General features: G+C 38.5%; 1 protein-coding gene across 13 annotated transcripts in view; it reads left to right on the forward strand.

Annotated features, from left to right (window-relative positions):
* LOC121816918 (mucin-2-like) overlaps nt 1-12475 on the forward strand; it is a 131246-nt gene that overhangs the window by 111214 nt on the left and 7557 nt on the right. For all 13 annotated transcript variants that reach the window (XM_042234307.2, XM_042234308.2, XM_042234311.2 and 10 more), the window contains 4 exons: nt 633-680; nt 4501-4539; nt 5533-5618; nt 7056-7110. In XM_042234307.2, coding sequence (XP_042090241.1) covers nt 633-680; nt 4501-4539; nt 5533-5618; nt 7056-7110 — 228 coding nt within the window. The remainder of the gene's footprint in view (nt 1-632; nt 681-4500; nt 4540-5532; nt 5619-7055; nt 7111-12475) is intronic.

Consider the following 12475-nt stretch of genomic DNA (forward strand, 5'->3'; position numbering starts at 1 on the left):
TAAATCAACTATATTTCAATTGAGAAAAGCACTTGTCCTTACATTATATTTTACAGCTTTGCATCTGAATGATGAAGGATACCTTAGAGATACTAGTCATTTTTCACACCATATACCTAATTTGTGTGACAATTGTTTACATACATGTAATGAATCAGGGGGGGCTTCACAGGTGGCTCAGTGGTCAGGAACCCGCCAGCAATGCAGGAGATGCAAATTCAGACCTTGGGTTGAGAAGATTCCCTGGAGAAGGCAATGGCGACTCACTCCAGTAATCTTGCCTGGAAAATCCCATGGACAGAAGGCCTCGTGTGGTACAGTCCACGAGTCACAAAGAGTCGGACACAACTGAGCGACCAAGTACACACTATACTAACTGATTGTGTGTGTGAATGCACACAAATTAGATATTAAACGAACTTGGTCCTCTCAATGACATGTTGAAGTAGGTATTATCATTATACAGATGGGGAAGTCAAGGCTCGCCTTCTTCACCTGTAAGGCCCTGCCACATGAAAATTTCTGGAGCTGCCACTGGGAGAGATGTGGGGTGAATTTGTCTTTTGTGATGTGCTCTGTGGTCCACTCATTACCTCAGCCGTAATCCCTTTCTCAACTTCTCTTTTGTACAGCTAAACCTGCGACCAGTCCTGGGCCTGCTGTTAATACACCACCAGGAGGTTTGTGCATGTTTTAAAACAGTTTTTCTCTGGAGTCACTGTTATGATGCAGCTCTACGTAATGGGACTGACTACTGCAGGGAAACTGACAAAGACCAAGAAATGGAAGTAAAATAGACAAAGTCTCTCTCCTCTAGAGGAATTCTCACTTCTGGAATGTTGCACAAGAATAATACTGTAGATTGAAGAAATTAAAGCATTCTAGCAAAACACATAAATGATGAGTGTGACCACGAAATGGTGGGCCAGGTAAAAGGGATTCAGCAGTGCAGTGGTGAGTAGGAGCTTACGGTCAAACCTGGCTGGACTCAGCCCTGAGCTTGGCCCTGTCCCAGGTGCTGACCCTGAGTAGCTTGAACCCTGAGTTCTCCAGAGGGTCTCTGCCATCTTAATTTTAAAATAGGGCTCATTATACCTCCCTCACAGTGTTTCTCTAAGGATTAAATAAGAAAATGTGTGTAAAATTGCTTGACTGAGCGCTCAATACATCATACGTGCCCAGTAAACTATAAGCCATCTGGGTCCTGAGATAAGGATGATCAGGTGGCATTCACTCTCTCTGATTATTCTTCTATGGAGAAGAAGATGACTTTGAAAGAGCGGGTTGAAAGCAGAAAAGAAGAAGGTCTTTTGTCGGTGGGATTTGGCCGGGTCCTCTGGATTTAAAGTAAAGTCTCAAGGAAGACTTAGCATAGCCACTGGATCATCAGCTAGTGGAAACACTGAGAAAAAGGGAAGCAATGGGTTTTCCGAAGGACAGAGACCAAGAGAGGAAAATTAGGCTAAGTGCTTAGAACCAATTACTAACTTCTGGGTCCAGTTAAATCATCTACTTTTCAAAGTGATTTCAGTGTGAAGCCAACATGATAGTGTGAAACCAGAGAACACTCATGGGTCAGCTGCAGACACACACAGCACACACGCCCTGAAACCTGTGAATAGTGAGCGGCTAAAGAATGACCCACTATAATCACGTCTTTGACGAGGTCTGGTAATGAAGTGCAGTATGTTATTAGTAGTAAATTCAAGAAATGACATAAAATGGCATCGGGAGACAGGAGAAAAAGAAATACTATTGTGGACTGGTAATGGGGGATTATCTCTAGCAGAGCATTCAGTTTCAGTTCAGTTCAGTCGCTCAGTCATGTCCGAACTTTGTGACCCCATGGACTGCAAAACACCAGGCCTCCCTGTCCATCACCAACTTCTGGAGTTCACTCAAACTCATGCCCATCAAGTTGGTGATGCCATCCAACCATTTCATCCGCTGTTGTCCTCTTCTCCTCCTGCCCTCAATATTTCCCAGCATCAGGGTCTTTTCATATGAGTCAGCTCTTCACATCAGGTGGTGAAAATATCTGATGATGTTGACTTTCAGCTTCAACATCTGTCTTTCCAATGAATATTCAGGACTGATCTCCTTTAGGATGGACTAGTTGGATCTCCTTGCAGTCCACAGGACTCTCATGAGTCTTCTCCAGCACCACAGTTCAAAAGCATCAGTTCTTCGGCCCTCAGCTTTCTTTATAGTCTGACTCTGTTTCTACTATTTCCCCATCTATTTGCCATGAAGTGATGGGACCAGATGCCATGATCTTCGTTTTCTGAATGTTGAGCTTTAAGCCAACATTTCACTCTCCTCTTTCACTTTCATCAAGAGGCTTTTTAGTTCCTCTTCACTTTCTGCCATAAGGGTGTTGTCATCTGCATATCTGAGGTTATTGATATATCTCCTGGCAATCTTGATTCCAGCTTGTGCTTCTTCCAGCCCAGCATTTCTCATGATGTACTCTGCATAGAAGTCAAATATGCAGGGTGACAGAATACAGTCTTATGTACTCCTTTTCCTATTTGGAACCAGTCTATTGTTCCTTGTCCAGTTCTAACTGTTGCTTCCTGACCTGTATACAGATTTCTCTAGAGGCAGGCCAGATGGTCTGGTATTTCCATCTCCTGAAGAATTTTCCACAGTTTGTTGTGATCCACACAAAGGCTTTGGCATAGTCAATAAACCAGAAATAGATGGTTTTTTTTTTTAATTCTCTTGCTTTTTCTGTGATCCAGCGGATGTTGGCAATTTGATCTCTGGTTCCTCTGTCTTTTCTAAAATCAGCTTGAACATCTGGAAGTTCATGGTTCACACACTATTGAAGCCTGGCTTAGAGAATTTTGAGCATTCCTCTATTAGCGTGTGTTCAGTTCAGTTAAGTTCAGTTGCTCAGTTATGTCCGACTCCTTGGGACCTCATGAACCGCAGCGTGTCAGGCCTCCCTGTCCATCACTGACTCCTGGAGTTCACCCAAACTCATGTCCATTGAGTCGGTGATGCCATCCAACCATGTTATCCTCTGTCATCTTCTTCTCCTGCCATCAATCTTTCTCAACATCAGGGTCTTTTCAAATGAGTCAGCTCTTCACATTAGGTGGCCAAAATACTGGAGTTTCAGCTTCAACATCAGTCCTTCCAATGAAAACCCAGGTCTGATTTCCCTTAGGATGGACTGGTTGGATGTCTTGCAGTCCAAGGGACTCTCAAGAGTCTTCTCCAACACCACAGTTCAGAAGCATCAATTCTTCAGCACTCATCTCTCTTTATAGTCGAGCTCTCATATCCATACATGACCACTGGAAAAACAATAGCCTTGACTAGACAGACCTTTGTTGGCAAAGTAATGTCTCTGCTTTTTAATATCCTGTCTAGGTTGGTCTAACTTTCCTTCCAAGTAGTAAGCGTCTTTTAATTTCATGGCTGCAACCACCATCTGCAGTGATTTTGGAGCCCAGAAAAATAAAGTCTGACACTGTTTCCTCTGTTTCCCCATCTATTTGCCATGAAGTGATGGGACCGGATGCCATGATCTTCGTTTTCTGAATGTTGAACTTTAAGCCAACTTTTTCACTCTCCTCTGATTGTGCAGTTGTTTGAGCATTCTTTAGCATGCCTTTCTTTGGGACTGGAATGAAAACTGACTTTTTCCAGTCCTGTGGCCGCTGCTGAGTTCTCCAAATTTGCTGGTATATTGAGTGCAGCACTTTCATAGCATCCTCTTTTAGGATTTGAAATAGCTCAACTGGAATTCCTTCACCTCCACTAGCTTTATTTGTAGTGATGCTTCCTAAGGCCCACTTGACTTCAATTCCAATATGTCTGGCTCTAGTTGAGTGATCACACCATCGTGATTATCTGGGTCATGAAAATCTTTTTTGTATAGTTCTTCTGTGTATTCTTACCACCTCTTCTTAATATCTTCGGTTTCTGTTAGGACTATACCATTTAAGGCAACTATACTAAGAACGTTTACAGAAAGGAATCCAGTGAGACTGATGGCAAAAACACAGCTGGGACAAAGTAAGGGTTTGGATTCTGATGGTGGAAAATGGATAGCAACATAATTTATATTCAGTCATGTCCAGCTCTTTTTGAGGATTGAACTGATGTTCATGTGGGATTACAGCTCAATATGTCTCTTTCTGATCACCATTTTTACATTTTTCAAAAATGCACTGCTTCTTGTGGAAGTCCATAAATGGTTCTTCCAATAGTTTCTCATATCCTTCCCTTTAGTGCATGAGGGAGTTTACTAATTCATGATGAATGGAAACTTGTTGGGCAGCTGAAAATAGATATTGGGATTATTAATGTTAAGACTGGCACATTACCTCATATATTTCACTTGCTCGCTGTTGAAAGTTGAACTATGTAGTTCTTTAAACACAGTTAAGGAATAACAAAAATCCACTAGACAGTCTAATTCCAAAGGGGTATTTTTTAAATATGCCATATGTTTTCTGACCTTATTTTCAAATATTGTCGTTTTAGGACCAATCCCAGTACTGGAACATAGTTTGTCACAGTCAGGTATGTTAATATTTGACAAAGAATGATGATCATTCCATTTAACATTTGTCTTGCGAGTTTTAAATGCCTTGGAACTAGAAGCATCAATTTTATTTTTTAAGTTTTTCTTTCTGATGTTGCTTTAAAATTTTTTAATTATAGTTATTATTTGCTCTAGGTGTAGAATATAATGATTCACAACTTTTAAAAGTTATACTCCATTTATAGTTGTTATAAAATACGGCCATATTCCCTGTGTGCTGTACACTATATGTTTTGTACTTAGTTGTTCAGTGGTGTCTGACTCTTTGTGACACCATGCACTGTAGCCCGCCAGGTTCCTCTGTCCATGGGATTCTCCAGGCCAGAATACTGCAGTGGGTTGCCATTCCCTTCTACAGGCGATCTTCCCAACTCAGAGATCAAACCCAGGTCTCCCGCACTAGAGGCAGATTCTTTACTGTCTGAGCCAGCAGGGAAGCCCTGTACAGTAATATATCCTTGCAGCTCATTTCACACATGACAGCTTGTACCTCTTCTTCTCCTACCCCCATACTGCCTTTCTCTCTTCCCTCTCCCCACTGGGAACCACTAGCTAATTTTAAACACAAGAGTGTTACTGATTTCAGTCACACAAATTGTAAAAGGAAATAAAATATGCTCTTTTCAGAATCAAAATAGGCATTTCCAATTTCCTTAAACATTTTAGAAACAGCAGTATATAATCTGATCATCATTTTTATTTTACGTTATATGTCTTCAGCTCTCTAACGTACTGTGGGCACATCCAGGATAAATACAGATCCTTCCTGTCTTAGTCCAGGTGCATTTTAGACCCTGTGCTACCATTTGGGAGCTGCCTTCCCAGCACTGTTGGGAAGCTACCTTCCCATCACTTTCACCCATAAAAAGACAAAGTGATATTACCCTGATTTTACCTGCTTTATTTTACAAATGCTGTGTGGTCATTTACTTCACACTTTTATAATTTGTTCCTCTGTTTTTCTCCTATAGTAACGGTAGTCATAATTTTTGCGGTGATTGCTGCTATCATTGGAATTATCGTCGGATGTGCCAGCCTTATTTCCCTCCTGAGAAGGGTGAGGACTCAGTTTTTAATTTTAGGTGCTGGTGTAAATAACTCCAGGAGGGTTTAACTCTACAGCTTCAACTAAACTCAAAAGAAAAACAAAACTGCATGAAACTCCATCTTTTCAACTGGACACAGATAAGTCACTGAGTTACTCTAGCAGAATTTTTTATTTGCATTTGCCTATAAAGAATCCGCAAATACCAATCTACCTGTTTTCCGATGAAACATCCTCCAAGGCTTCTAATTTGGTTTAATACATTTTGATGGATGTGGATGAAATAGTCAAAGGTCTAATTATAGGATCTAGTTTAATTTGCGTATGAAAAATCTTTAAAATAACATGATATATTTACTAATGCTGAAAATATTTGCTTTTTTATTCTATTTCCTGGGACAGATTTTTCAAATTCCACCTATGAATTTTCAGCCATGAATGATGTTTTTCATCACTAAAGATACTTTTGAGTCTGTATGACAGCATTCCAAAGCATATCACCTTTGCTATAACCTCCTGTTTAAGGTAGTTCAGACGCAATATTTGTGTGTGTGATTATAATGCTAGTAATTTGGAATTATAATCATAGGTCATTAAGTACCTAGTCACAAAAGAGTGGTCATACAAAGAAGTTCTCATTCACCCTCTATTTTTATCTTCCTTTGTGATCTCCATACCACAGCCATTCTATATATGTATATATTCTTTATAAAATGCTTGTTTTAGAGAGCTCACAAAACTGCAATGTCAGGGCTATAACAACAAGATTGATAGTAAATCTACATAAAGTTCCCTTGCCCTTTTCTTTTTTAACTGTTTTTGTTAGGTGACTTTGCTAATCATTCAAATCTATGATTGATTAGCATTACTCCATGTAAATTTAACTTCTCTAAATAATATTTTCTTAATGGAAGTAAAGTAAGTGAGAGTATCTGCTCTAATATGAGAGATTTTGTAAAGACTTAAATGGAAGATAACTCCTCTTGTTTGCAGTTTAAATGTTGGGAACAAAGTCATCCCCTTGTCTTTGGGCACAGACAACAAATTTAGTTGTCTTCTCTCTTGGCTGATGCTCTAAATCTGAAAAAGACAACGACATACTTGGTTGGAAAAATTCAAAGAACACCTTGCATACAAATACAGTAGAATTGGGTCATGGTTATCAATTCAGCTTTTCATTACACCAGGGAACTATGATGCATCAATATTTGGGGTAATAGTTCCCCTATGGAAATGACAAAAACTATTTAGAAATAAAACTTTAAACCAAAGTTCGTAGGTATCTATGAAATAACAGGTTTTTCCACAAAAGAACTCTACAACGTGAATTTTAACTGAAAGAAAACAAACTTTAGCCAAAAAAATGTGCTTTTAATCTGAGGTATATTTCTTACTGTGTCTAAGTTTATAAAATTGTGGCATTAACATTCTTCTGCCTTTTATTCATAGAGATATCGAGAACAAACAAGTGCTCCTAAAACTTCTGAACAAGTAGAAGAAATAGGTTGGTGCTATTTTTATTGCCTTTTGCCTTTTTGGAAGGAATATAAATTAATGATTTACTTTTATACTCTTCAATATAATGAAATTTTCTCTTAGGTATAAATTATCTTTTTTAGAAAAAGTAAAACAAATACTGCACGTAAAGCAAAATCCAAGTTCTTTTGTGTACTTTTTATTTTCCAAACTGCAAAGTTGAGGATAGGAGAACCTGTAAGGGGCTAGTTCAATAGCCCCAAATCTGGAGCCAGACCTTGGTTTAAATCCATATTCCACTACTTATCAGCTGTGTAACCCTAAGCCAGCTATTCTCATGGAGATAATACCAGTGAGTGGGCTGATAATTCAACATGGGCATAATGATAGTGTTCACCTCACAGAGTTTCATGAGGATTGAATGAACTACCATAAGTAGTAGAGTGCCTAGAGCAGTTCTTGGCCAGAGTAAGCACCCAATGCCTCGTAGCTGTTATAAGTATTGCAGGCTCCACACTCAATGACCTCTGCACAAATGGCCAGTCACTAGGCTCCCTTATCATTTCCACTGTCAGGTGGAAAGGGGATACATAAACATGGAAAAAATAGCAGGAGTATCTTGTTCACCCAGGATAGTATTGACTTAAGTAGTGTTTTCCAAAAAGAGACAACCTTAAAAAGTGTGAGATAAATAGTTTTTTATTTTTTAAATTTTAAAATCCTTAATTCTTACATGCGTTCCCAAACATGAACCCCCCTCCCACCTCCCTCCCCATAACATCTCTCTGGGTCATCCCCATGCACCAGCCCCAAGCATGCTGCATCCTGCGTCAGACATAGACTGGCGATTCAATTCTTACATGATAGTATACATGTTAGAATGTCATTCTCCCAAATCATCCCACCCTCTCCCTCTCCCTCTGAGTCCAAAAGTCCGTTATACACATCTGTGTCTCTTTCCCTGTCTTGCATACAGGGTCGTCATTGCCATCTTCCTAAATTCCATATATATGTGTTAGTGTACTGTATTGGTGTTTTTCTTTCTGGCTTACTTCACTCTGTATAATCGGCTCCAGTTTCATCCATCTCATCAGAACTGATTCAAATGAATTCTTTTTAACGGCTGAGTAATACTCCATTGTGTATATGTACCACAGCTTTCTTATCCATTCATCTGCTGATGGACATCTAGGTTGTTTCCATGTCCTGGCTATTATAAACAGTGCTGCGATGAACATTGGGGTACATGTGTCTCTTTCAATTCTGGTTTCCTCGGTGTGTATGCCCAGCAGTGGGATTGCTGGGTCATACGGCAGTTCTATTTGCAATGTTTTAAGGAATCTCCACACTGTTCTCCATAGTGGCTGTACTAGTTTGCATTCCCACCAACAGTGTAGGAGGGTTCCCTTTTCTCCACACCCTCTCCAGCATTTATTGCTTGCAGATTTTTGGATCGCAGCCATTCTGACTGGGGTGAAGTGGTACCTCATTGTGGTTTTGATTTGCATTTCTCTAATAATGAGTGATGTTGAGCATCTTTTCATGTGTTTGTTAGCCATCCGTATGTCTTCTTTGGAGAAATGTCTATTTAGTTCTTTGGCCCATTTTTTGATTGGGTCGTTTATTTTTCTGGAATTGAGCTGCATAAGTTGCTTGTATATTTTTGAGATTAGTTGTTTGTCAGTTGCTTCATTTGCTATTATTTTCTCCCATTCAGAAGGCTGTCTTTTCACCTTGCTTATAGTTTTCCTTTGTTGTGCAGAAGCTTTTCATTTTAATTAGATCCCATTTGTTTATTTTTGCTTTTATTTCCAGAATTCTGGGAGGTGGATCATAGAGGATCCTGCTGTGATTTATGTCTGAGAGTGTTTTGCCTATGTTCTCCTCTAGGAGTTTTATAGTTTCTGATCTTACATTTAGATCTTTAGTCCATTTTGAGTTTATTTTTGTGTGCGGTGTTAGAAGTGATCTAGTTTCATTCTTTTACAAGTGGTTGTAAAAGTTTTCCCAGCACCACTTGTTAAAGAGATTGTCTTTACTCCATTGTATATTCTTGCCTCCTTTGTCAAAGATAAGGTGTCCATATGTGTGTGGATTTATCTCTGGGCTTTCTATTTTGTTCCATTGATCTATATGTCTGTCTTTGTGCCAGTACCATACTGTCTTGATGACTGTGGCTTTGTAGTAGAGCCTGAAGTCAGGCAAGTTGATTCCTCCAGTTCCATTCTTCTTTCTCAAGATTGCTTTGGCTATTCGAGGTTTTTTGTATTTCCATACAAATCTTGAAATTATTTGTTCTAGTTCTGTGAAAAATGTGGCTGATAGCTTGATAGGGATTGCATTGAATTTGTAAATTGCTTTGGGTAGTATACTCATTTTCACTATATTGATTCTTCCGATCCATGAACATGGTATATTTCTCCACCTATTAGTGTCCTCTTTGATTTCTTTCATCAGTGTTTTATAGTTTTCTATATATAGGTCTTTAGTTTCTTTAGGTAGATATATTCCTAAGTATTTTATTCTTTTCGTTGCAATGGTGAATGGAATTGTTTCCTTAATTTCGTTTTCTACTTTCTCATTATTCGTGTATAGGAATGCAAGGGATTTCTGTGTGTTGATTTTATAACCTGCAACTTTACTATATTCATTGATGAGCTCTAGTAATTTTCTGGTGGAGTCTTTAGGGTTTTCCATGTAGAGGATCATGTCATCTGCAAACAGTGAGAGTTTTACTTCTTCTTTTCCAATTTGGATTCCTTTTATTTCTTTTTCTGCTCTGATTTCTGTGGCCAAAACTTCCAGAACTATGTTGAATAGTAGCGGTGAAAGTGGACACCCTTGTCTTATTCCTGACTTTAGGGAAATGCTTTCAATTTTTCACCATTGAGGATAATGTTTGCTGTGGGTTTGTCATAGATAGCTTTTATTATGTTGAGGTATGTTCCTTCTATTCCTGCTTTCTGGAGAGTTTTTATCATAAATGGATGTTGAATTTTGTCAAAGGCCTTCTCTGCATCTATTGAGATAATCATATGGTTTTTATTTTTCAATTTGTTAATGTGGTGAATTACATTGATTGATTTGCGGATATTGAAGAATCCTTGCATCCCTGGGATAAAGCCCACTTGGTCACGGTGTATGATCTTTTTAATGTGTTGTTGGATTCTGATTGCTAGAATTTTGTTGAGGATTTTTGCATCTATGTTCATCAGTGATATTGGCCTGTAGTTTTCTTTTTTTGTGACATCTTTGTCCGGTTTTGGTATTAGGGTGATGGTGGCCTCATAGAATGAGTTTGGCAGTTTACCTTCCTCTGCAATTTCTGGAAGAGTTTGAGGAGGATAGGTGTTAGCTCTTCTCGAAATTTTTGGTAGAATTCAGCTGTGAAGCCGTCTGGACCTGGGCTTTTGTTTGCTGGAAGATTTCTGATTACAGTTTCAATTTCCGTGCTTATGATGGGTCTGTTAAGATTTTCTATTTCTTCCTGGCTCAGTTTTGGAAAATTGTACTTTTCTAAGAATTTGTCCATTTCTTCCACGTTGTCCATTTTATTGGCATACAACTGCTGATAGTAGTCTCTTATGATCCTTTGTATTTCTGTGTTGTCTGTTGTGATCTCTCCATTTTCATTTCTAATTTTATTGATTTGATTTTTCTCTCTTTCCTTCTTGATGAGTCTGGCTAATGGTTTGTCAATTTTATTTATCCTTTCAAAGAACCAGCTTTTGGCTTTATTGATTTTTGCTATGGTCTCTTTTGTTTCTTTTGCATTTATTTCTGCCCTAATTTTTAAGATTTCTTTCCTTCTACTCACTCTGGGGTTCTCCAACTCTTCCTTTTCTAGTTGCTTTAGTTGTAGAGTTAGGTTATTTATTTGGCTTTTTTCTTGTTTCTTGAGGTATGCCTGTATTGCTATGAACTTTCCTCTTAGCACTGCTTTTATAGTGTCCCACAGGTTTTGGGTTGTTTTGTTTTCATTTTCATTAGTTTCTATGCGTATTTTGATTTCTTTTTTGATTTCTTCTGTGATTTGTTGGTTATTCAGAAGTGTGTTGTTCAACCTCCATATGTTGGAATTTTTAATAGTTTTTCTCCTGTAATTGAGATCTAATCTTAATGCATTATGGTCAGAAAAGATGCTTGGAATGATTTCAAATTTTTTGAATTTATCAAGTTTAGATTTATGGCCCAGGATGTGATCTATCCTGGAGAAGGTTCCATGAGCACTTGAAAAAAAGGTGAAATTCATTGTTTTGGGGTGAAATGTCCTATAGATATCAATTAGGTCTAACTGATCTAATGTATCATTTAAAGTTTGCGTTTCTTTGTTAATTTTCTGTTTAGTTGATCTGTCCATAGGTGTGAGTGGGGTATTAAAGTCTCCCACTATTATTGTGTTATTGTTGATTTCCCCTTTCATACTTGTTAGCATTTGTCTTACATATTGTGGTGCTCCTATATTGGGTGCATATATATTTATAATGGTTATATCTTCTTCTTGGATTGTTCCTTTGATCATTATGTAGTGGCCTTCTTTGTCTCTTTTCACAGCCTTTGTTTTAAAGCCTATTTTATCAGATATGAGTATTGCCACTCCTGCTTTCTTTTGGTCTCTATTTGCGTGGTATATCTTTTTCCAGCCCTTCACTTTCAGTCTGTATGTGTCCCTTGTTTTGAGGTGGGTCTCTTGTAAGCAGCATATAGAGGGGTCTTGTTTTTGTATCCATTTGGTTTTGGTTGGGGCGTTCAACCCATTTACGTTTAAGGTAATTATTGATAAGTATGATCCCGTTGCCATTTACTTTATTGTTTTGGCTTTGGGTTTATACACCCTTTCGTGTTTCCTGTCTAGAGGATATCCTTTAGAATTTGTTGGAGAGCTGGTTTGGTGGTGCTGAATTCTCTCAGCTTTTGCTTGTCTGTAAAGCTTTTGATTTCTCCTTCGTATTTGAATGAGATCCTTGCTGGGTACAGTAATCTGGGCTGTAGGTTATTGTCTTTCATCACTTTAAGTATGTCTTGCCATTCCCTCCTGGCCTGAAGAGTTTCTATTGAAAGATCAGCTGTTATCCTTATGGGAATCCCCTTGTGTGTTATTTGTTGCTTTTCCCTTGCTGCTTTTAATATTTGTTCTTTGTGTTTGATCTTTGTTAATTTGATTAATATGTGTCTTGGGGTGTTTCGCCTTGGGTTTATCCTATTTGGAACTCTCTGTGTTTCTTGGACTTGGGTGATTATTTCCTTCCCCATTTTAGGGAAGTTTTCAACTATTATCTCCTCAAGGATTTTCTCATGATCTTTCTTTCTGTCTGCTTCTTCTGGGACTCCTATAATTCGAATGTTGGAGCGTTTCATATTGTCCTGGAGGTCTCTGAGATTGTCCTCGTTTC

This window comes from Ovis aries, chromosome 17 (genome assembly GCF_016772045.2).
Source record: "Ovis aries strain OAR_USU_Benz2616 breed Rambouillet chromosome 17, ARS-UI_Ramb_v3.0, whole genome shotgun sequence".
NCBI classification, from domain to species: Eukaryota; Metazoa; Chordata; class Mammalia; order Artiodactyla; family Bovidae; genus Ovis; species Ovis aries.